Raw genomic sequence first — 21,492 nt, forward strand, 5'->3', positions numbered from 1 at the left:
CGGCAGTTAAAGCCTTGTCCCTTCTTGGGGGAATTTCAAAGATCGGGGTTCAGGTGGCTTGAATTTTGGGGAGAGCATTAAGCCTTTCTTCTGCTGTTTGAAATTGGGCATTTCTGCTTGCTTTCTTTATGCAGAAATTCACCACAAGCCTCAGGCAGCTAGTGCATTTCTCCCTAATGTTTTATAGGTGCCTGACACTGTGATGGCATTTTATATGCATTATTTTTTAGTATGTCCGATCAAATTGGTAACTGAGAGGGTCTTCTTCACCTAACTGGGGTGGTTCATCAGTGTTTTCTGCTAGAAAGAGGGCCAAGTGTGCATCTTCACTGAGCCTCCCCTTCCTACCATCCCCCATGTGGGTCTCCATCACCCTGCCTGGGGCTGGCATGCACTGGATGGGTTGGGACAGTTTATTATTAGCAAGGAATGGCTATCTCTCCCCTTGTCAACCACAGATTTCCAGCCTTTCATCTTTCTGCTGCAAATCACCAGAGCAGTGACCTTGATATGAAGATATCACACGGCTCATCAATTTCGATCTGAGCTGGTAGACAGCTCATGGTTAAGCTTGTGGACTTAGGAATAAGGCTAAACTTGGATTTGGATCCCAGTTCTGCTACTTACCTGCTCTGTGGCCTTGGACAAGTTATTTAACCTCTCCATGCCTCAGTTTCTCATTGGTAAAATAGCGGTAATGATACCTCCTGGGAGGGCTATGATCAGGATTGTGTTAATCTATGTAAAGCACTTACTTCAGCGCCCAGCACTTCGTAAGCACTCATTGATTATATTACTTAGCTACAGAGTTGGCCAGTCCTAGACCATTGGGTTGAGCTGCTCCCTCTGGCAGCTGGTGGAAGTCCTAAGCCATGCTGCTATCAGTTGCAAATTACCAACGATGTTCCCACTGTGCTCCTCCCTTCTGTAGGTGAACATAATCCCCATCATTGCCAAATCAGATGCCATTTCTAAGAGTGAGCTAACAAAGTTCAAAATCAAAATCACCAGCGAGCTTGTCAGCAACGGGGTCCAGATTTACCAGTTTCCTACGGATGACGAGTCGGTGGCAGAGATCAACGGAACCATGAATGTGAGTGGGAGCACAGGGGTTCAACATTCTAGCCATTTGCTCTTTATTTTTATTATTGTTATTATTTCACCAAATAGCTGTCAGACATCTTCACTATCCATTTTAGTATAGTTAATTCTTGGTTATCTGAGTCTCAGGTGTTTGTTTGTTTTAAATATTTAATATTTAAAATGTATTTTATTGATTTCAGAGAGGAAGGGAGAGGGAGAGATAGAAACATCAATGATGAGAGAGAATCATTGATCGGCTGCCTCCTGCCAGCCCCCCTAGGGGGGATTGAGTCCACAACCTGGGCATATGCCCCTGACAGGGAATCTAACCATGACCTCTTGGTTCATAGGTCAATGCTCAACCACTGAGCCACACTGGACGGGCTGAGCATTTGTGAGAGAGAATCCAGGATGAGATAGCTCCTCTTTCCTAGTGGTGGCTGCTTCAAAGCCTCAGTGATTCTGAGATAAATAGCCAGAGACTAAAGGATGGAAAGGCTGACTCCAGAAAGAGTCTGGAGCGGGAGATTCAGACCTCCCCTTCCACCCTCCTCTTTGATGCCGGCTCTGGTCTAGGCCAGGCAGCCCCAAGAGACTGCTGGAAAGGCAAACATTCTTTGTCTCTGACCAAAACAATGCTGTGACAATTGATGCGGTGAAAGAAGACAAGGCTGAAAATGTTGGCTGGCTTTGGAGACTCGGGGGTAATCTGTACTCAGATAATCAAGCCCTCTGCTCCTGGGAGGAAAAATGCTATATGGCCCCCATTTTTCTGGTGACTAGAGGAATATTATTTTTAAAGTTTCAGGATTATGCTTTGGTTTATTAAGTGTCAATGAATTTTTTTTTTAAAAAAAGCAACTTGCCATCTTGCCTCTCCTCCCCCTTTCACTAGAGGAGTGAGTAATGAAGAAGGCAGAGAGTCAAACATCGCCTCATGCTTCTTTACAATGTGTTGATGCTGTTGCTGTGAAATCTTCAATGTTATGATTTCAAGGAGACAGCTAATAGCTTGCGGAAAGCCTCTGCTTTGGGAACAGATTTCTTTTTCTCTACTGAGAGGCATCAGTTTTTCCTAATGACATAATGCCTGGGTATAGCCAAACTCAGGAAAGCCTTGTAATAAAAACCATTTTTAGAAACTTTCCTGCTGCTGCTGCCCCGTAAGTTATCATTATATCTTCAGCTGCCACCTCCTATGAATTGACCAACAAATTAGCATAGCGGGGCAGCAAGACATTGTCTGTCTTGACTTCCTGCTTATCAGTACACCTGAGATTAGAAGTCCCTTATCACCTTTGACAAATCTGGCCCAAGAGGATGGCTATGTGGATTATGGTAGATGAAATTATAACCAGCCGTGAGCACTAAAAAAACAAAACAAAAAAGAAAAAGAAAAAACAGACTAGTACTTATTTTCTCAAGAAGTCAGGATGTTTGAATGGAAACCATGCTCTGTCACAATGAGAAAAACTGAAAGGGTGCCTAGCCTACAGAAAAATGGGAGCCCAGAGAGAAGTGTCACTTGGTATCACTGGCACTGATGTCTGGAAGCACCTGTCACCTCAGAACATAGGACCTCATAGACATCTTTAAACATGGATTCCCTAAGTCACCAGGAAACTTTTCAGGCTTATGGTTTGCTTTCCTAAGAATGGAAAGGGGCTAAGAGTTCTCTGAATTTTCAAGGTGTCACACAAAACTACATGTCACTACATTGTGGATAAGGACTGGCAATTATTTTGGCCTCTGCTCCCAGCTTAGCCTTGTCCTCCTGTTTGACTGGGGCAGGCACGGCTAGGGTTGGAAACTTCCCATGCTATGAAGCAACAGTTCTCAACCACACTGTTTGGACTGTGAAGGGGTTGGGGTCCTTTTTATGCTAGTCCAAAGTTTGCCAGTAGTTCACTTTGAAAAACTAAATCGTTTTCCTTTTTAAAAATTAGAGTTGACATAGAAATTTATATTAGTCCCAGGTATATAACATACATAGTGATTCAATATTTATATTCCTTATGATGTGATCACCTCCATAAGTCCCCACCTGTCACTATACAGAATTATCCTAATATATAAAAGCCCAGGGTTGTAACAACCGATCACGACCAAAGGCTGATCAACCCGGAATTCCTTCAGTCAGCACTGGGTTGCCATGGAGACCCAGCACTGACTGCCCCTCTGCAGCCTGGCGACCGGGTCTGATCCGCAGCCTCAGTGGCAGCTGTTGATCAGTACCTGCTTCTCTCTTTCTCTCCCTCTTTCTTTCCGGGCTTCACCAGCAGCCAGGCTTCTGCGGGGGCTGCTGTTCAGCCCCACATCTCTGATCAGGTCCGGAGATGCTGACTGGCATAGGAACTGACCAATTAGAACCAAATGTGGGTGCTGTGAAGAACCAATGGTTGCCTAGGAGGCGGAGCTTCTGACACTGACTGGCATAGAAACCGACCAATCAGAACCAAATCTGGGTGCTGTGGGGAGCCAATGGCTGCCTAGGAGGTGGAGCTTTTGATGCTGACTGGCATAGACACTGACCAATCAGAACCAAATTTGGGTGATGTGGGGAGCCAATGGCTGCCTAGGAGGTGGAGCTGCTGACTCTGACTGGCATAGAAACCAACCAATCAGAACCAAATCTGGGTGCTGCCTAGGAGGCGGAGCTTCTGATGCTGACTGGCATAGAAACCGACCAATCAGAACCAAATCTGGGTGCTGTGGGATTCCAATGGCTGCCTAGGAGGCGGAGCTTTTGACACTGACTGGCATAGAAACCAACCAATCAGAACCAAATTGGCCAGCAGAGGAGGACAGTTGGGGGCAATCAGGCAGGCAGGCAGAGGCAGTTAGGGGCGATCAGGCAGGCAGCTGAGCAGTTAGGAGCCAGCGGTCCCAGATTTCGAGAGGGATATCCAACCTAAACCAGTAGTCGGACATCCCCCAAGGGGTCCCCAATTGGAGAGGGTGCAGGCTGGGCTGAGGGAACCGCCCCCCCTCTCAGTGCATGAATTTTGTGCACCAGGCCTCTAGTCCTATATAATAAAGAGCTAATATGCTAAGTAGACGGGACGGTGGAACAATATTCCAGAACAACCTTCCAGAACTACAAGTGGGCGGGGGGGGGGGGGGGAACACGCCCGTGGGGCCTCGAGGCAGCTGGGACTGCAAAGGCCTACTCTTGCATGAATTTCATGCATTGGGCCTCTAGTTATAATAATATTGATTATTTTTCTTATGCTGTACACATCCCCATGACTCATTATTATTTTTATAACTGGAGGTTTAGTGGGTTTAGGGTTATCACTATAACAATATCACTCAGCATTCATTCCCTGGCATTCCACCATGCTTTTCTGAGTGGGAAAGAGAGGGTGGCCTCCAGCTACTGTGCCTGGAATTGGGCATGCCTGTGGGAGGGGTCATGCATGTGAATGCTATGTGTTATGTGTGTTGTGATGGGGGATGGGATGCTATAAAATATATACACAGGATTGCTTAGCCACCGTTACAACTGTTTCAAAAGTCCCCAGGGCCTTCAGACAAGCGTGGTATATGAAGCTGCATCATCTGAAATCTGGGCTTGGGTGGGAGGAGGAATGGATGCTGGCCTTTCAATTCTGGATTTGACTCCAGCCCCACAGCCTCAGCCACCCCAGCCAATTACTATGGGAACTGGGCTGGAAAAAGTGGAGAAGCCTCTTGCCTAAGTGGAGAGGACTGTGTAGCCATCCCCCTGCCCACCATTTCATGGCAGGAAATGAAAATAATGAGGTCTCAGCCTTCCCCTTTGATTTCTGGTGGCTCTGAAAACCCTGGTTTTAGATTGAGGGAGCAAAGTAGTGAGAGATCTCGTGGCATGCTACTTTCAGTCCACGCTCTGATAACTCAAGATTGTAGACTTTAATACTAAAAATTGCTGTGTTGTTCAAATTCAGTGTTGTTCTTTGTATGGCTCAAACCATGGCCAGGGATCAGGCAATAGGCCCAATTATTTTACTTGTCTCACTTGAGTGGCCACTTGTGAGGTCCTGGGTTTGACCCTTATAAAGGCATTTGGTCACATCGGTGACCCGTAGAGTCACAGGGAGACCCACAGGCACAAGCCTGTCCTTTCTCCGGAGGCAGCAGTGCCCTTTCCATCGTTTGCACACACTTTTGTGGGAATCACCAAGGACTGACTTGAAAATCAGGCAATGCTCTTGCTCAGTCGCCATAGGAGCCTGAAATGGGGGCGAACATAACCAGCAGCACAACTGGGAAATACTGTCAGCCCTGGGAGGAAGCCACACCTAACTGGATATTGTCAGATGAGGAGAAAAGGGCCCCGACAGTCTCTATTTCACCAGGCTGAGGGGACTGATCATCTGTCCTCCCAGAGTATAACAGATGTAGTGGAACCAGAAGAGAATCATTCATGCCAACTGGATCATCAAACACTTTAAAATATGCCAAGAGGAATTGAAGGTAGACACGAGACAGGAAAGGTGGTGAATCTGGAGCTAGACTCACAAGATGAAACTTGAGGCTCTCTCTTGTTGAAGTTATCTAAGACTGGGGCATCTGACCTCTGGGGGCACCTCATCAGAGGTCTTCTGGGTGAGACAGGTCCACGGAGTCCCCTTAGGAGTCTGTCACTGTTTCAGCTGCAGCACTGTCTTGCATCCATCAGAGTCTCCTCCCTGGACCCACACATACCCAATGTCACCCCTGAGAGTATGAAGGGAGTACCTTCTCTCTGCGCTTCTTGACTCTATTCTGGCTGTCATAGCCATTCGTCTCTCAAGAGCAGCAGAAAGAGGGCCCGAGCCTGGCCCCATGATTTCCTGCCCTTCACAGGTTAGCTGACTTCTAACGAATGCCATTTAACCTAGAGGCACAGTGCAAGCGGCCCTGAGTGACTGGGGGGAGGCTGGCATTTAAAGCTTGGAGAGTTAGGGATCCAGGCAACTCATTTAACCCTTCTGTGTGCAGTTCTCCCAAATCATGAATGGGGTTGATAATAACTGTCCTATAACACTGTTGTGAGAATCGAATGAAATCTGCCTGGGAGCACTAGGACATGCTATCCTTGCATATATTTATCAAAACAGACTTTGATGCCAATTGCAAAGGAGTGGGCCGTGGGAGGTTTCCCGAGCCCTCTGAAGCTGCCTGGGCGGGGGCTGTGAATTTTTGAATGGGGAGGGGTAAAATAACAGCTGTTTAAGGAAGAGAGGAAGCAAGTGACCCTGTCATTCTAACTAACAATGTCTTTTGGAGATAAAAATAATAGGCCCAAGGGAATACTCACATTTTTTATGCCTTTATTCTCTTCTTGTTATTTTTTTTCTGCTTTTCTCTTGAGCCCAGAGAAATACCTCCCACTTCACACAGCCTCCTCCTCCATCACTTCCTTTGAGAGCCCAGGATGTGTGAAAATGATACAATGTGGTTTCTCTTTCTCACCTCCTCCCTCAGTCTAGCCCTCCGCCATCCAGCCCTCCACTATCACTGCCCCCTGGTTCTTTTCTATCATGTGGCCAAAGCTTTGGGGTCTCTGCAGGAAGGGCAACATTTTCCTGGAAAGTGTTTGGGGGTGGGTTTGAGGCTCCTGACATGTCTTTGGTTCCTGAGTGAGAATGAATTGCCCCTGGCAAAGCCAGCTGGCAGAGGTCAGAGATCTCTGGCACTTGGTCAGGGTTTTTGAGATTTCAGTGCCCCCCTAATGCCACATGTATCACATGCATGCCCAATGACCCTCTTTTTTTTCAACATTTTTATTGATTTTAGAGAGGAAGGGAGAGGGGAAGAGAGACAGAAACATCAAGGATGACAGAGAATCATCGATTGGCTGCCTCCTGCACATCCCACACTGGGGACCGAGCCCATAACCTCGGCATGTGCCCCAACCAGTAATTGAATAGTGACCTCCTGGTTCATAGGTTGACGCTCAACCACTGAGCCACGCCAGCCGGGCCCCAATGACCCTCTTGATCATTCATTCCCCTAGTAGGACTGATGAAACATTTCCCACCTTTACCCCTTTCTCACCTTCCGTATCCATAACCTCCTCTTTCCCTCTTCCCTATGTCCCTGTTTCAGGGACAGTCAGCGGAATGTGAAGGGGTGGCCTGAGATGCTACTCTGAGAGCTGCTGAGAGAGGATGGGGTGAGCCACTTCAGCTGGATGGTCAAGCACCACGGGGGATTAGCAGATGTCCTGGAGCTGAGCTCGTGATTAAGTCCTGTGTTTTTCCACTCCTAAGAACATTCTTGGGGTACAGAGCTAAAAGAGAATGGAGAGGACAGATTGGCTCTGAGATCAGTGCACAAATTAAATAAACAAAAAAACATTTGCTGTAGGTTTCCCGGAATTGAACCGCCTCTTCTAATCTGACCTTGCACAACCAGCTCATCCTAGGGTTTGGAGTGCTCACCTCATCTGCTGCTCTAACCTCGAAATGGGGGTGGCAGACCAGCAGGGGTGGGCTTTGAAGTCTGAGAAACCTGGATTCCACCTCTTGTTCTGCCCCTTACTCCTGTGTGATTGCTGGCAAGTCACTTAGCCCTTCAGGCCGTCAGTTTCCTTTTCTGTAAAACGGGATAAAAAATACCTACTTCAAGCATTGTTGTAAAGATTCAATGAGATAATGCAAGATAGAGCAGCTGATATGGAGTGCATAGAGTTGAGTGAATTGCTGCTGCTAATATCAGTTCTACAGCTACAATACTATTAGCACAATTGCTACTGCCTGCTTTAACTTCCCACGGAGTTAGCTGCTCCCTCCTCTGTGTCCTTCCAGCCCTCGAACCTCTGTTTATAATCTGGACCTTACTGTGTTATCATTGTTGGCATGACTCTCCCCCACCAGACTGTGCACTCTCCAAGGGCAGGCTCTGAACTTTTTTATTAGTGTATTCTTTTTAATGCCTCGTACATAGCAGGAGCTCAGTAAATATTTATAGAATGGAAGAATGAACCATGGATCAAAATATCTTCGATCGAGGCCTGTTTCTCCAGGCAGGGTAAGAAAGCTCTAGTGGACTTTTTACTTGTCCTTGTAGAGTCCTTTTAGGGAAAGCCCCGCTTGGAATCACCGGGTCTGTAAACAGTATTTATTCAGTGCTTCCATTTGGCCAATGGTCACTCAGCTCTTATAACCTGACCACCTCCCTGCAGAAGGGGCGCTTTCCCAGGCCCCACACTACCAACTGGGGGCAGCTGTCTCTTCTCTGACCCACAAAGCCTTCATTAGCCAGGCCTCGCTCCTCGTTACCCCCTGCAAGCACCAAGCTCAGACCCCTCTTTATACTTGTTCTTTCTTTCCTCTCTACTATTCCCATGGCCTTGCCACTGCCATTCAAGGAGTATTGATGAAGCACCTACTATGTGCCGGACACCAGAGCATACATTTGAGCCCTTGGTCATATTCCGTCTTATATGATTTGGGGTATGTAAATCGAGCTTCCCCAACAAGATTGTAAGCTCCTAGAGGGTGAGGGAATATGTCTTCTACTTCTTTTGGCTCCCTTACAGCACCTAAAACAGAATCCAACACAGTCATGGGCATGTGGATAAATACGTATGGACTTGACTTCTAGGCTCAAGAGTTCAGTGTGAGCTCTTCCTCCAGGGAAGGACAAGAACAAGGAGCATACAGCTCAGTCAGCAGTGTGGTTTCAGTATACACCTATTTTCGGTGTATATATACTCACACTCTAGGGAAGGGAGAGGGCCAGTGATCCCAGTATAACTGTTCTCCTTTAGCCTCATGGTCCCTATAGCCCCCCTCATCCCACTCACCCACCTTCCAAAGGCTCTTTCCGTCAGCAACTATGAATACTGAGAAGCTAACTAATCTGTATATCTGCTTATTATTCTGCTGATTTGCTTGCTGTCTTTGTCTATTCCCTATGCATTCGGCCATGTCATTGTTACCTTTTATTGTGAATTTCTGAACAGCAGAAGTCTGGACTAGGCCTCTTATCCCCAGGCACCCCGGGAGCTTTAGAAGTGCCTCTTGATTGTTGATGACAGTGAGGGAGGCTGCAGTGTGAGGGCCTGAGGCCCAGGAGATGAGCAGCATTTGTATTGGGGAGCTCTGCCTTCCTCCTGGAGTTCTGAGCTTTTGTTTGCCTTCTGTTTCAGGCCCACCTGCCTTTTGCTGTTGTTGGCAGCACAGAAGAACTGAAGATAGGCAACAAGATGATGAGGGCCCGGCAGTATCCTTGGGGCACAGTGCAGGGTGAGTCTCCAGGAGACCGGGAGAAGGAAGCTCCTTCTATCTGTCTCTTTGCTTGACCCCAGCCATTGGTTGACCAGTCCCTAACTTGTTCCAGGCCTCTACTCTTTTATCTTGGGCCTCAAACAGCCATAGTAGTTGCCAGCAGGCAAACTCTGGCTTCGGGATTCTCTGCCATGAGTAGGCTCTCTTTGTCTCCAATGGAGAAAGCATTCCTAAAACAAAAATAAATGTACCTCTTGCAAGGTGGGAAGGAGTGTGCAAGAGAGCATGTGTACTTGCTCTAGCACATCAGGAGACTTACAACAATGTCCAAAGCAGAGTTGTTCATAATAGTAAATAATTAGGAACAACTCAGATATTCATTAAAAATAAATTAGATGGCCCTGGATGGTGTGGCTCAGTTGGTTGTGCATCGTCCCATATACCGAAAGGTTGCTGGTTTGATTCTGGTCAGGGCACATACTTCGGTTATGGGCTCAGTGCCCAATAGGGGGCGTGCAGGGGGCAGCTGATCAATGTTTTGCTCTCACACCAATGTTTCTCTCTCTCCCTTTCCCTTCCTCTCTCTCTGAAAATCAATAAAAAAGTAAATTTTGAAATGTTCATATAATGGGATATTATACTGCAGTGAAAATGAATGGGTTATAGTTACATCTACATGAATGCATCTCAGAAATAGATCATAGAAGAATAGGTCATAGAAGCTAAATACGTCACAGAAGAATACATGTATTATTCTATTTACATGAATTTCAATAGTAGACAGAACTAAACAAGATATATATCTTTAGGAATTCATATGTAAGTGGTAAAACTACAAAGAAAAACAAAGGAATGATCAACCCAAAAGTCAGGTTATATGTCGTGGTGGGGAAGGAGGATCATGAGCTCAGGAAAGGCCATTAGGAAGCTTCTAAGGTGCTGGTAATGTTTCACCAAGGCCCTGGATACATTGGTATTCATTTAAAAAAATTCTTTAAATTGCACATTTCATGCACTGTTTTGTATGTGTGATTGATTATTTTGCAGTTTAAAAACAAACGTATATACAATCAGGAAAGTTCCCTTTGTGGTCTGCTTGATGCGTGTGAAGTTACACTCGGACTAGTCAATTCAGTACATGAAACTAGGCCTAGGACTGCCATGGGTGGAAGAGGTGGGCCGGCCTCTTGAGTCTGCAGCTGTAAGCTAGGTCTGGGATGGCAGGGGCACCATGTGTGACAGGGTGGCTGGTTCACTGCAGACTCATCCCTGACACTGAGAAACAAGTGAAAGTTAGTGAGAAGTTGTCCATATCTCACCCACAGGCCGGCGTACTTTAGGGCACAACAGAGACCCTGCTGCAGTAGTGGAATTTGCCGTGGCTAAGACAAGACTGGTCATCAGAACTGTCAGGTTTTGGTCTTCTCTGCCAGTCGGGGCTGGAGATGGTCCACTAGGAACATTTGCAAATGGTTTCTGAACCAACAGTCCAACAGAGGGAATGAATTTGTGGTCTGAGAGACAGGAACCTGAGGTGAAGCTAGCAGGTGTGGTTCCAGTACTTCCTCCAACTTAGACCACTCCCCACCTAACCAACAAAGTGGTTTTTGAACATTTTTCTTATAAGTCGGGGTTAAGTGTTGTATTCAAGTGAGGAAGAAGATGTTTGTTGTCTGGGCAGCATATAGGGGCCTTAGAGTCACTCCTTCTGACCGACCACCAGGGGTCACTATCCGGAGACAGAGGAGGTGATGGTCCTGAAAAGTTGCCTGACAGATGCAATATTTCATATTAGCTTATGTTCTATGACAGTGAGGGGCTTTATCCCAAAGGGAATGGGCATTAAACAGAGGGGTCATGTGAGCTAATTTGGGCTTTGGAAAGATTACTCTGCTGACTGCAAAGCAGTTGGCTGCAACTATGCCCCACGCTGTCATCCCGGACCCTCCCTGCCCTCACTACCTTCTCCAAAACACCCTGCAAGACAGGGTATGGGGTGACTGTGCTTGTTCATCATCTCAAGCCCCCCTTCCCCCACATGGTCAGACTAGACACTCCCATTCTGACACGGTGCAGCCATGCCTGGATACATGTGGCGGAGCACTGCTCCCAAACTTGTGTTTGAGCCAGAAGTCCACATTGCTATTATTTGGTCCACATCTCTGTCCTTCTTGGCCACTGCCCCAAATGCAGACCTTTGCCACACTCTTTTGTGGAGGGGCTTACCCACTCAAGCTGGAAAGTGGGGTCCACTTTGGTCACTATTGCTGCTGTCAGGCCGTATCCACCCTCTAAAACACACCTCCTTTGAAGCTTCTACCATCCAGATGGGCCATACCCCTCCTTGTCACTGTCAGCTATTGATGTCCTACTTCTTCCTCCTTATTCTTTGGGGACTTTGACACCTAGTTATATACTTTGCTTATTCTTTTTTTTATAATATATTTTATTGATTTTTTACAGAGAGGAAGGGAGAGAGATAGAGAGTTAGAAACATCGATGAGAGAGAAACATCGATCAGCTGCCTCCTGCACATCTCCTACTGGGGATGTGCCCGCAACCCAGGTACATGCCCTTGACCGGAATCGAACCCGGGACCTTTCAGTCCTCAGGCCGACGCTCTATCCACTGAGCCAAACCGGTTTCGGCACTTTGCTTATTCTTTAGTCAGTGGTTGCCAACCGGTGGTCTGCAGACCACTGGTGGTCTGTGAGGTCCGAAAGGTTGGCGACCGCTGCTTTAGATCACTTGTTATTGGAAGCCTAACCTTGCAACTTATTAGCTACTTAACCTTGCTTGACCTCATTGAGACCTTGCCAAGACTATTTCCTCCTCTGCCTGATAAATTACTATTCTTCCTTCAAGAGTCGTCTTAGCGGTTGCCTCTTTGGTGAAGCCTTCACTCTCCCATGAGTTCTTAGGCCCCTCTCTTCTGGGCTTTCATTGCACCTTGGCTATCTACTGTTATTTTCATAATGTTTGCATTGTGTTGTATTTGTCTATTTGCATCTATTCTTCCACTAAACTGCTAAGGGCAAGACTCCATGCCTTTGTTTCTGAATTCCCAGTGCCTCATACAATACTGTGAACAGAGATTCCACAAATGTTTACCGGACAGGTGGCTGAACATGTGTGTGTCATTGTCTTAAGAATGGTGCAGGGCAGAAACTCTTGTGAGGGTCTAATTGGTGAATTGGGGTTGAGGTGCTACTGAATGTCTTTGTAGGTTTTTTTTTATGGTATTGTGGTTTCCATGACTGTCATTCTTGTAACTTTTCATTTGTCTTATCAGTAGAAAAGGAAATCAGGAGGCAAATTCATAAGCTCTGTATAGAGATTGAAAGGCCGTGTTGCTGTAAGACATTTCGCTTCTCATTTTACCATTTCTTTTTAATATATATATATATATATATATATATATATATATATATTGATTTTAGAGAGGAAAGGAGAGGGAGAGATAGAAACATCAATGATAGAGAGAATCATTGATCGCTGCCTCTTGCTCGCCACCTACTGGGGGTTGAGCCCACAACCAGGCATGTGCCCTGACTGGGAATTGAACTGTGACCTCCTGGTTCATAGGTTGACACTCAACCACTGAGCAACACTGGCTGGGCTTATTTAACCATTTCTTCTTCTTCTGGCCTTCCTTTCAATATACTTTCAACTCCCCAACCCTTACTATGCAGTTGAAAATGAGGCCCACTGCGACTTTGTGAAGCTGCGGGAGATGCTGCTTCGGGTCAACATGGAGGACCTCCGGGAGCAGACCCACAGCCGGCACTATGAGCTGTACCGCCGCTGCAAGCTGGAGGAGATGGGCTTCAAGGACACTGACCCCGACAGCAAACCCTTCAGGTATCTCTCACGCCCAACTCTGCCCAACTCAGCCGGGCCAACCCAGGGGGCATGGAGGCTTTACCCTAGAGCAGCGGTTCTCAACCTGTGGGTCGCGACCCCTTTGGGGGTCGAATGACCCTTTCACAGGGGTCGCCTAAGACCATCCGAAAACACATATATAATTACATATTGTTTTTGTGATTAATCACTATGCTTTAATTATGTTCAATTTGTAACAATGAAATTGGGGGTCACCACAACATGAGGAACTGTATTAAAGGGTCGTGGCATTAGGAAGGTTGAGAACCACTGCCCTAGAGCATCCACAAGGGAGTCAGACACATGTGCTGAGACCAAGAGCATCAGGACTCAGTCATTGGCCAGTTTTACCTGCCAGTCCCTCTCTGCCTTCCTGGGGGAGTTGTAGCCAGGTGGGCTTGGTAAGCAGTGGGCCATGGAGGAGGCCCAGAGGCCCAGCAAGGCCGATGGTCTCACTGTGCACACACAGCAGCTGCAGCCAGCTATACCGGAGGGGGCCCTGAGCTGGAGCAGTTTGTGCCTGTCCTATGCCCCACTTTCTTCAGCAGGATCCTGCTGCTCTGTCAGATGTCCAGTGTGTTCTTTACCTTCCTGCCCATTATCAAAACCAGACGGGTTCAGGTAGCAGTCATTGCATATGCACTGATGAACTTGAGGCTCTTCATTCACTGTCAAGTGCAGGTTTTGTTTTGACCAAAGGATGCTAAGAGTCATTGACATACTTCTTAAATCAGAATCTAAGATGCTTCCAGAGAAGAGGAATGTTTCTGAAAGCAGTTTACTCTGCTAATAGGAGCCAATGTCCCAATTGTCTGATCTGTATGCACAATGTCTGATATAAGCCCCACATTTTAAATGACCATGTGTTGCCCTTACCAGGGCTTGGTCTTCTTTCAGGAAATGTCAAACCTTGATAAGCAAGTGATGGGGAGGGTTGTGGGCTAAGAAGGCTGTCAGAGATCCACAGTACCTGCTCACAGTGGAAACCTGGCCAGGGGGCATAGCATAGCCAGTCCTTCAGCATTGCTTGGTTCTGGAGGGGCAGACTCAGTCCCTATCTCGGACAGGGGCCACTGGAGCTCTTGGGGTTGGAGGAAGGTATGCTTGTCTCCCCAGTGGGTGCTTCCTTAGCTTTCTCTGTCCTTCCCCTCCACCAGCTTTAATCTGCATCTGTGGAGGAAGAGATGTGCCTCTACCTGTTCTTCTAGTCCCCTCCCCTCCTCCTTTGCTCCATCCTGAACACCTGTTACCTGTGTCTTCACCCTCTGCACTCCTCTGCCAGCTCCTTTCGATGTTGCATGTAAATATTCTCATCCTAAAGAAATTCACACTTAACTGCTCTTCCTCACCAGCCTCTGCCCTGTCAAGAGGTTCGGCTCTGACAGGAAGGAGAAAGTTGCTCTTATTTTTTGGCTTCTGATCTCACCACACCACTGAAATGCCTCCCTCCAAGATCAGCAATTACACACTCATGGTCAATTACAGTGTGGCTTCTAAGTCTCATCTCTTTTTTTTTGTTTTTTAAATGTGGTTTTTAAAATATATTTTTGTTGATTTCATAGAGGAAGAGAGAGGGGGAGATGAGAGAGGGGGGGAGATATGATGAGAATCATTGATCAGCTGCCTCCTGCATGCCCCCTACTGAGGATCAAACCTGCAAGTCTGGCATGTGCCCTGACCGGAAATCAAACCATGACCTCCTGGTTCATAGGTTGATGCTCAACCACCGAGTCATGCTGGCTGGGCTTAAATATGTTTTTATTGTGTGTTTTTTTAAGAGAGAAAGGAAGGAAGAGGGAGAGAGATTGAAACACAGATGAGATAGAAACATCAACATGAGAAACATCAACATGAGAGAGAAACATCAACATGGATCGGCTGCCTCCTGCACACCCCCTGCTGAGGATTGAGCCCGAAACCTGGGCATGTGCCCTGACTGGCAATTGAACCAGTGATCTGTTGGTGCATGGTCTGACACTCAACCACTGAGCCACACCTGCCGGGCTAAGTTCCATCTTTTTTTAATCTCATCGTTTGAAATTCCTTCGTTGCCTCCTTCCGAAGTTCTCTCTGCCTTTGGCTTTTCTAGCACTGGTCTGGCTGGTTTTATTCCTATCGCTCTTGCTACTCCTTTTCAGCTTCATCAGCAGGTTCATTTTCTTCAGCTTACTCCTTTAAATGTTGTGCCCCAGGATTCTTTCGTAGGGTCTCTGCTCCTTTCATCTCTATTCTCTTTGCAGCTGGTTATTTCTCCTCTCACAGCCCTAATTACCACCCAGAAATAGATGAATCCCAAGCTAAAATCCTATGTTTGAGCTCCAAATCCATAGAGCTAACTGCATACTGGATGTTTTCACTCAGATGTTCCATAGGTGGCATACTTGAAACGTGGGCTGTCTAAAATTTAAGTCAACTTCTCCCCTCTTAACCATACTTCTTCTCCAGTGTTCCCTGTCGCAGCTCACAGTACCACCATTCACCTGGTTGCCCGAGCCCAAAACCGAAATAAATTTTGAGTCCTCCCAAGTCCTGGGAGTTCTGCTTCCCTTATTGTTCCTTCAGGTCCCTCACGTCCTCACCAACTCTTAACATTAAGAGCCTGTCATTTCTTTCTTGGATTGTTGGAAAGTCTGTCCTTTATGCAACAGCCAGAGTGTTCTTTCTCATTTTCAAGTTGGGTCAAGTCAGTCCTCCGACTTAAAACCTTACAGTGTAGATAAATGTCCCAGTCTAATATGGCCTCCAACGCTTGCTCTCTCTTGCCAGACTCAGGGACTTCATATCCCACCACTCCACAGCTCACACTAGATTCTCCAGCCATGTGGAACTAGGCCTGCCTCCCCGAGTATGCCAGTCTCTCTCCACATGTGCCTTTGCACATGCCGCTCTCTTCAGAGCACACTTCCTTCTTTTTCACCAGGCTAATTCCTATTTTTTTTAAACTAAGCCCAGGCTGGGGTCAGGGAGACGTAGCCCAGGCATCTCCCACTAGACTGTAAGCTCTTTGATGGCAGGCACTGTGGCTGTTGGCTCTAGATGTTGAGTGACTAGTATTCATGTCACTCAATCCCGTGTCTAGCACGTATTGGGGTCTCATCAAGTGTGTATTGCAATAGTTCATTAATGTGGTCAGTTTCAGAGCCAGGACCTGCCAGCAAAGTGGAATAGGAGGGCCCCAGAGTGAAAGACAAAAGACCCAGCTTCCAGTCCCAGTTGTACCTCTAACTAGCTGTGTGGTCTTGAGCAAGTCTCTTCACCTCTCTGGGCCTGTTTCCTCACCTGTAAAATGAGAGTATAGAGGCAGATGTTCTAAGTGACTCCCAGTTCTAAATATCTCTCCAGTTCACCAGGACTGCCCCATTACCCTCAAGCTGCCCTGTGATTCTGCTGTCACATGCCAAGTCAGCTGCCCACAGCTTTGTGGTTCTGTGTTTGCACCTCTCCCCAAATCAGGGAGGGGAGGATGGGGGAACCCAGGGAGGATCATTGGAGTCAGTTTCCATCCAATAGGAGCCATTCCAAAGGCAGGAGAATTAACCTATGTTCCCAGTTTGCAGGAGACGTATGAGGCCAAAAGGAATGAGTTCCTAGGGGAACTCCAGAAAAAAGAAGAGGAGATGAGACAGATGTTCGTCCAGAGAGTCAAAGAGAAAGAAGCTGAACTCAAAGAGGCAGAGAAAGAGGTAAATGGGAGCCTCGGTGTTAGGCAGGAAGGGAAAGGAAGCTGAGCTTGGGCATGGCAAGAGCTTCTGCCCTGAGAGCACAGCCAGCCAGAGCCTTTCAGCCTCCAGGAAGAAATGGGGCACAGCATCTGTAGCCTTGCCTCGGCTGGCACAGAGGGAGCTGCGAGGGATCTTTGTCTTCTTGATCCCTCATTCTCCAAGACCAGGATGTTGTCTCATTCCGTGTTACTTAGTTCTCTAGAGCAGCACTGTCCATATGGTAGCCACTAGCCACATGTGGCTATTTAAACTGAAATTAATTAAAAATAAACAAGCTTAAAACTCATTTCCTCAGTCACCTTAGCCACATTTCAAATGCTCAGTCTCATGTGACTAGTGGCTATCGTATTTGACAGCACAGATAGAGAACATTTCTATTGCCACAGAAAGTTCTATTGCGCAGCAGTGCTCCAGAGTCAAGACCTTGCCCTAGCTGGTTTGGGTCAGTGGTTAGAGCATTGGCCTGTGGACTGAAGGGTCTCGGTTTCGATTCCCATCAAGGGCACATACCTCGGTTGCAGGCTCAATCCCCGCCCCGGTCAGGCATGTGCAGGAGACAACAAATCGATGTGTCTCTCTCTCAAATCAATGTTTCTCTCTGTCTTTCCCCCTCCCTTCCACTCTCTAAAAAAATCAAAGGGAAAAATATCCTTGGGTGAGGATTAACAACAACAAAAGACCTCACATAGCCCCTTGAGGTCAGGTGCAAACTGATTCTTGGCTGTCCTGCCCAACCCAACTGCTCTCTGACGGCCATGGTGAAAGATGGTCCCAGGCAATCCTGGGTACCTTGTTGAAACCTAAAACAGTAACAGCTGGGCACTTTCTGAGTCATTTGGATATTCTGTTCCATTTCATGGTGGCATTAAAGAAACATCTGTGCGCATCTAGAGAGTTTGTAAACTAAGGGTTGATGGTCCCCCTGGGGTTTCCATTACTGAAGCCGTGCCTAATAGAGTGCAGTTGGTCCTACAACTATTGCCTTGTATTCCAGGTCCCCCTCCCAATTCACCCACTGCTGCCTGATTAAAGTGGCCTCAGCTACAGTTTTGGTGACTAACAACTGCTTCACTCTCTGGGCCTCGGAGCCCATGATGAAGGGAAGCACTTAATTACTGCCCAAGTATCTTTCCCTGTAATCTGCTGTGACTCTCTAGGGTTATCACCAAAACCCAGGACAAGGCTGTTGACTTTACTTCAATTTCACTTTTCAAAAGAAAAATATCACCCAGTACTTTTAGGAGGAGGGGTAAGGGAACCTCAAAGAGAAATGAATGAAAAGCCAATGGACAAAAGCCAAGTTAAAGCAACTGACTGGCAGAGCTTCTATCCCCCTACCCCAAATGACTAATAAAAGCTGGCTTACCCTGTGAATCTGTCACCCACCATCCCTTACCAAGTGACAGTCCCAAATACCTTCTTCATGGTGTGCTGCAAGTGCTACAGAATCCCAACATCTGGATCCTCAAAAGAAAGTGAAATTATGCTTGGTCTGCTCTACTATTCAGGGTAGTATCACATACCACTTCTACCTATTTTGTCAATATATAGTTTTATTGATTTCAGAGAGGAAGGGAGAGGTAGAAACACCAATGATGAGAGAGAGTCATTGATCAGCTGCCTCCTGCGTGCCCCCTACCAGGGATTGAGCCTGCAATGCAGGCATGTGCCCTAACCCGGAATCGAACCATGACCTCCTGGTTCACTGGTTGACCTCAACTACTGAGCCACACTGGCAGGGCCCCACTTCTACCTCTTGATCCACTGACCACAACAGCATGCCAGAATATTCTTACTGGTCTCTGGCTCTATTCAGGGCTAGTTAAGCCTCTCCTTGGTCAAGGCTGAGGTCTCCACACTCATGCCATGCTATAAAACTTTAAAAAATCTCCTTTCATGTCCAAGAACAAGTACTTCCTTTGTTGTTGTTTTTTTGGTTAATCCTCACCTGAGTATATTTTTCCATTTATTTTTAGAGAAAGTAGAAGGGAGGGGGGGAGAGAGAGAGAGAAACATCCATGTGAGACACATCGATTGGTTGCCTCCCCGCAAGTGCCCTGACCAGGGCCAGAGATTGAGCCTGCAACCTAGGTACATGCCCTTGACTGGAATCGAACCCGGGACCTTTCAGTCCACAGGCCAATGCTCTATCCACTGAGCCAAACTGGCTAGGGCCAAGTACTTCCTTTGAACAGCTTTGGCATTGCTTCAGTTTGCTCTGTGCTCCATGGTGATCCTCCCTGACTGGAGGGGATAAAAAACGGCAGGACCCCTAACATGTTGGGAGACCTCACTCTATAATCCTCTATAGAATGGATGGACCTTGGTTGGGCAAATTTCTTAACTTCTGTCACCACATCAAATGCAAATAATAACAGAACTTACCTCATAGGAATGTTGTGATGATTAAATGAGTTAATACATATAAAGTGCTTAAAAAAGTCAGTGCCTGGCCTACAATAAGCACTCAATAAATGTTATACTATTATAACTGATACTAGAGGCCCAGTGCACGGATCACTGGTGGGGTCCCTCAGCCTGGCCTGAGGGGATAGGGCTGAAACCGGCTCTCCGACATACCCCAAGGGGTTCTGGATTGTGAGAGGGCGCAGGCCAGGCCGAGGGACCCCACCGGTGCACAACTGGGCTGGGGAGGGACCACAGGAGGGCTCCAGGCATGTCGATTTCACCCAGTCCCGATCGGCCGGACCCCAGCAGCAAGCTAACTTACTGGTCAGAGCGTCTGCCCCCTGGTGGTCAGTGCATGTCATAGCGACTGATCGGACAGTCGAACACTTAGCATATTAGGCTTTTATTATATAGGATAGGATTATTATTACTAACCATGTGTGGTGACTCTTTTAAATAAAATGTTTGATTAAGCAGAATGCACAGTTCCCTGATCATATTCAGGAGCAGAAATTTGGAGGTAAAACGGCAGGGGAAGGGGACTATCCAGAACATGGAGACCTTTGGTGCCATCATAGCTGTCTCTAGCAGAAATGTCTCCTGAGGTCCAGGGCTCCTGCAGGGTTGTAACCCTGCCAGTCCACTGTCGCCCTGGACTCAGCTCAGTTGGAAGCTGCTGACAGGGGACTCCCCCCAAACTCCCTATGCTTTCTTGCCAGCTGCATGAGAAGTTTGACCGTCTGAAGAAACTACACCAGGATGAGAAGAAGAAGCTAGAGGATAAGAAGAAATCCCTGGATGATGAAGTGAATGCTTTCAAACAGAGAAAGTCGGCAGCCGAGCTGCTCCAGTCCCAGGGCTCCCAGGCTGGAGGCTCACAGACTCTGAAAAGGGACAAAGAGAAGAAAAAGTAAGTGGGAGGTTGCTCTGGGGCGGTGGCTTCTCTCTGCTCCTCAGGGCAGGACCTGGAGGCTGAGGGGTCTGAAGGATGGGGAGCAGAGAGGTGAGCTGTGGGCTGTCAGACCAGTTTGGGTGCCTATAACTGGTCTCCGTGTTCCCACACAATTTTCGGATTTCCTGAATTTGGGCAATTGAGGGTAGGTCCCAGAAGCCCAGCCCCCTCTGTTTGGCCTTCTTAGGAATGTCCTGCAAAGTCAGGTAGGAGGAGAGGGAAGGAAAAGAGAGGAAAAGCAAAAGGAATGTGAGAGAGTAGAAAGAAGAAGGGTGGAAACAATAAACACTGCAAAGTTGTAAGAAAGAGATAAACAAAAAGGAGGGCAGATAGAGGGTAGTGGGAGAGAGAGTCTGAGAGGTTGGAACCAATTGGGCTCCCAGGCATGCTCGCTCACTCGCTCGTCCCATACCTGAGGTGAACGCTCCGTGCCTGCAGGCCAACCCTCTCTCTGCCTCAGTTCTCACTAGCTGCAGCCAGCAGAGTTTAACTGCTGTGGCTGAAGGCTGTAGCCCAGTTCTGATTTCTCACCCCTTTGCTGTCCATCCTGTTGACTGCTTAGCTGTTCCTGGCCTGGGGCACAACTAAGAACTTGGTGGGGAGCCTTTAGACGTTAGTATATTCTAGGTGCCCCATCCTCAACCTGGGGAATGATTTTACAATCTCTCTCTCTCCCCTGGTATTTGGTAAGGCAGGATAGCATGGGCTCTTGGTTACCATGTGGGCCAATTGTCCTGACCCAACCCATTCCTCATCCCAGAACCAGAGAAGAGAAAAGCATTTCTGACAGGACCTATACAACAGCAGGAAAAACCCCAGTGGTCCCTTGGGCTCTGAAGTTGTTTGTGCAGTGTGACTAGGGAACCCCTGGTTAGGCAATGTCCTTATTAAAGAGACCTGAGGATCTGAAAGATGTCCATGGTCGTTGCCCTCTGTTCTTAGCCACTTGTTCCTGGTCCAACTATTGGATTTTTTTTTTACAAAATATAATTTTATTGATTTTCTTTAGAGTGAGAGGAAGGGAGAGGGAGAGAGAAACATAGATGTGAGGGAGAAACATCAATCAGTTGCCTCTTGTACATGCCCGGGCCAGAAAATGAACCCACAACTTGGGTATGTGCCCTGACTGGGAATCGAACCTGCAACCCTTTTGGTACACAGGACGATGCTCCAACCAACTGAGCCACATTGGCCAGGGCTCAACTATTGGATATTTGCCAGGAGGAAACATCTTCCTTTCCTC

General features: G+C 47.3%; 1 protein-coding gene across 4 annotated transcripts in view; it reads left to right on the forward strand.

The window, feature by feature from the left end:
* SEPT6 (septin 6) overlaps positions 1-21,492 on the forward strand; it is a 74,892-nt gene that overhangs the window by 42,957 nt on the left and 10,443 nt on the right. For all 4 annotated transcript variants that reach the window (XM_006082168.3, XM_023758400.1, XM_006082171.3 and 1 more), the window contains exons 5-9: positions 932-1,093; positions 9,206-9,302; positions 12,977-13,145; positions 16,717-16,849; positions 20,017-20,207. In XM_006082168.3, coding sequence (XP_006082230.1) covers positions 932-1,093; positions 9,206-9,302; positions 12,977-13,145; positions 16,717-16,849; positions 20,017-20,207 — 752 coding nt within the window. The remainder of the gene's footprint in view (positions 1-931; positions 1,094-9,205; positions 9,303-12,976; positions 13,146-16,716; positions 16,850-20,016; positions 20,208-21,492) is intronic.

This window comes from Myotis lucifugus, unplaced genomic scaffold (genome assembly GCF_000147115.1).
Source record: "Myotis lucifugus unplaced genomic scaffold, Myoluc2.0 scaffold_2, whole genome shotgun sequence".
Taxonomy (NCBI): domain Eukaryota; kingdom Metazoa; phylum Chordata; class Mammalia; order Chiroptera; family Vespertilionidae; genus Myotis; species Myotis lucifugus.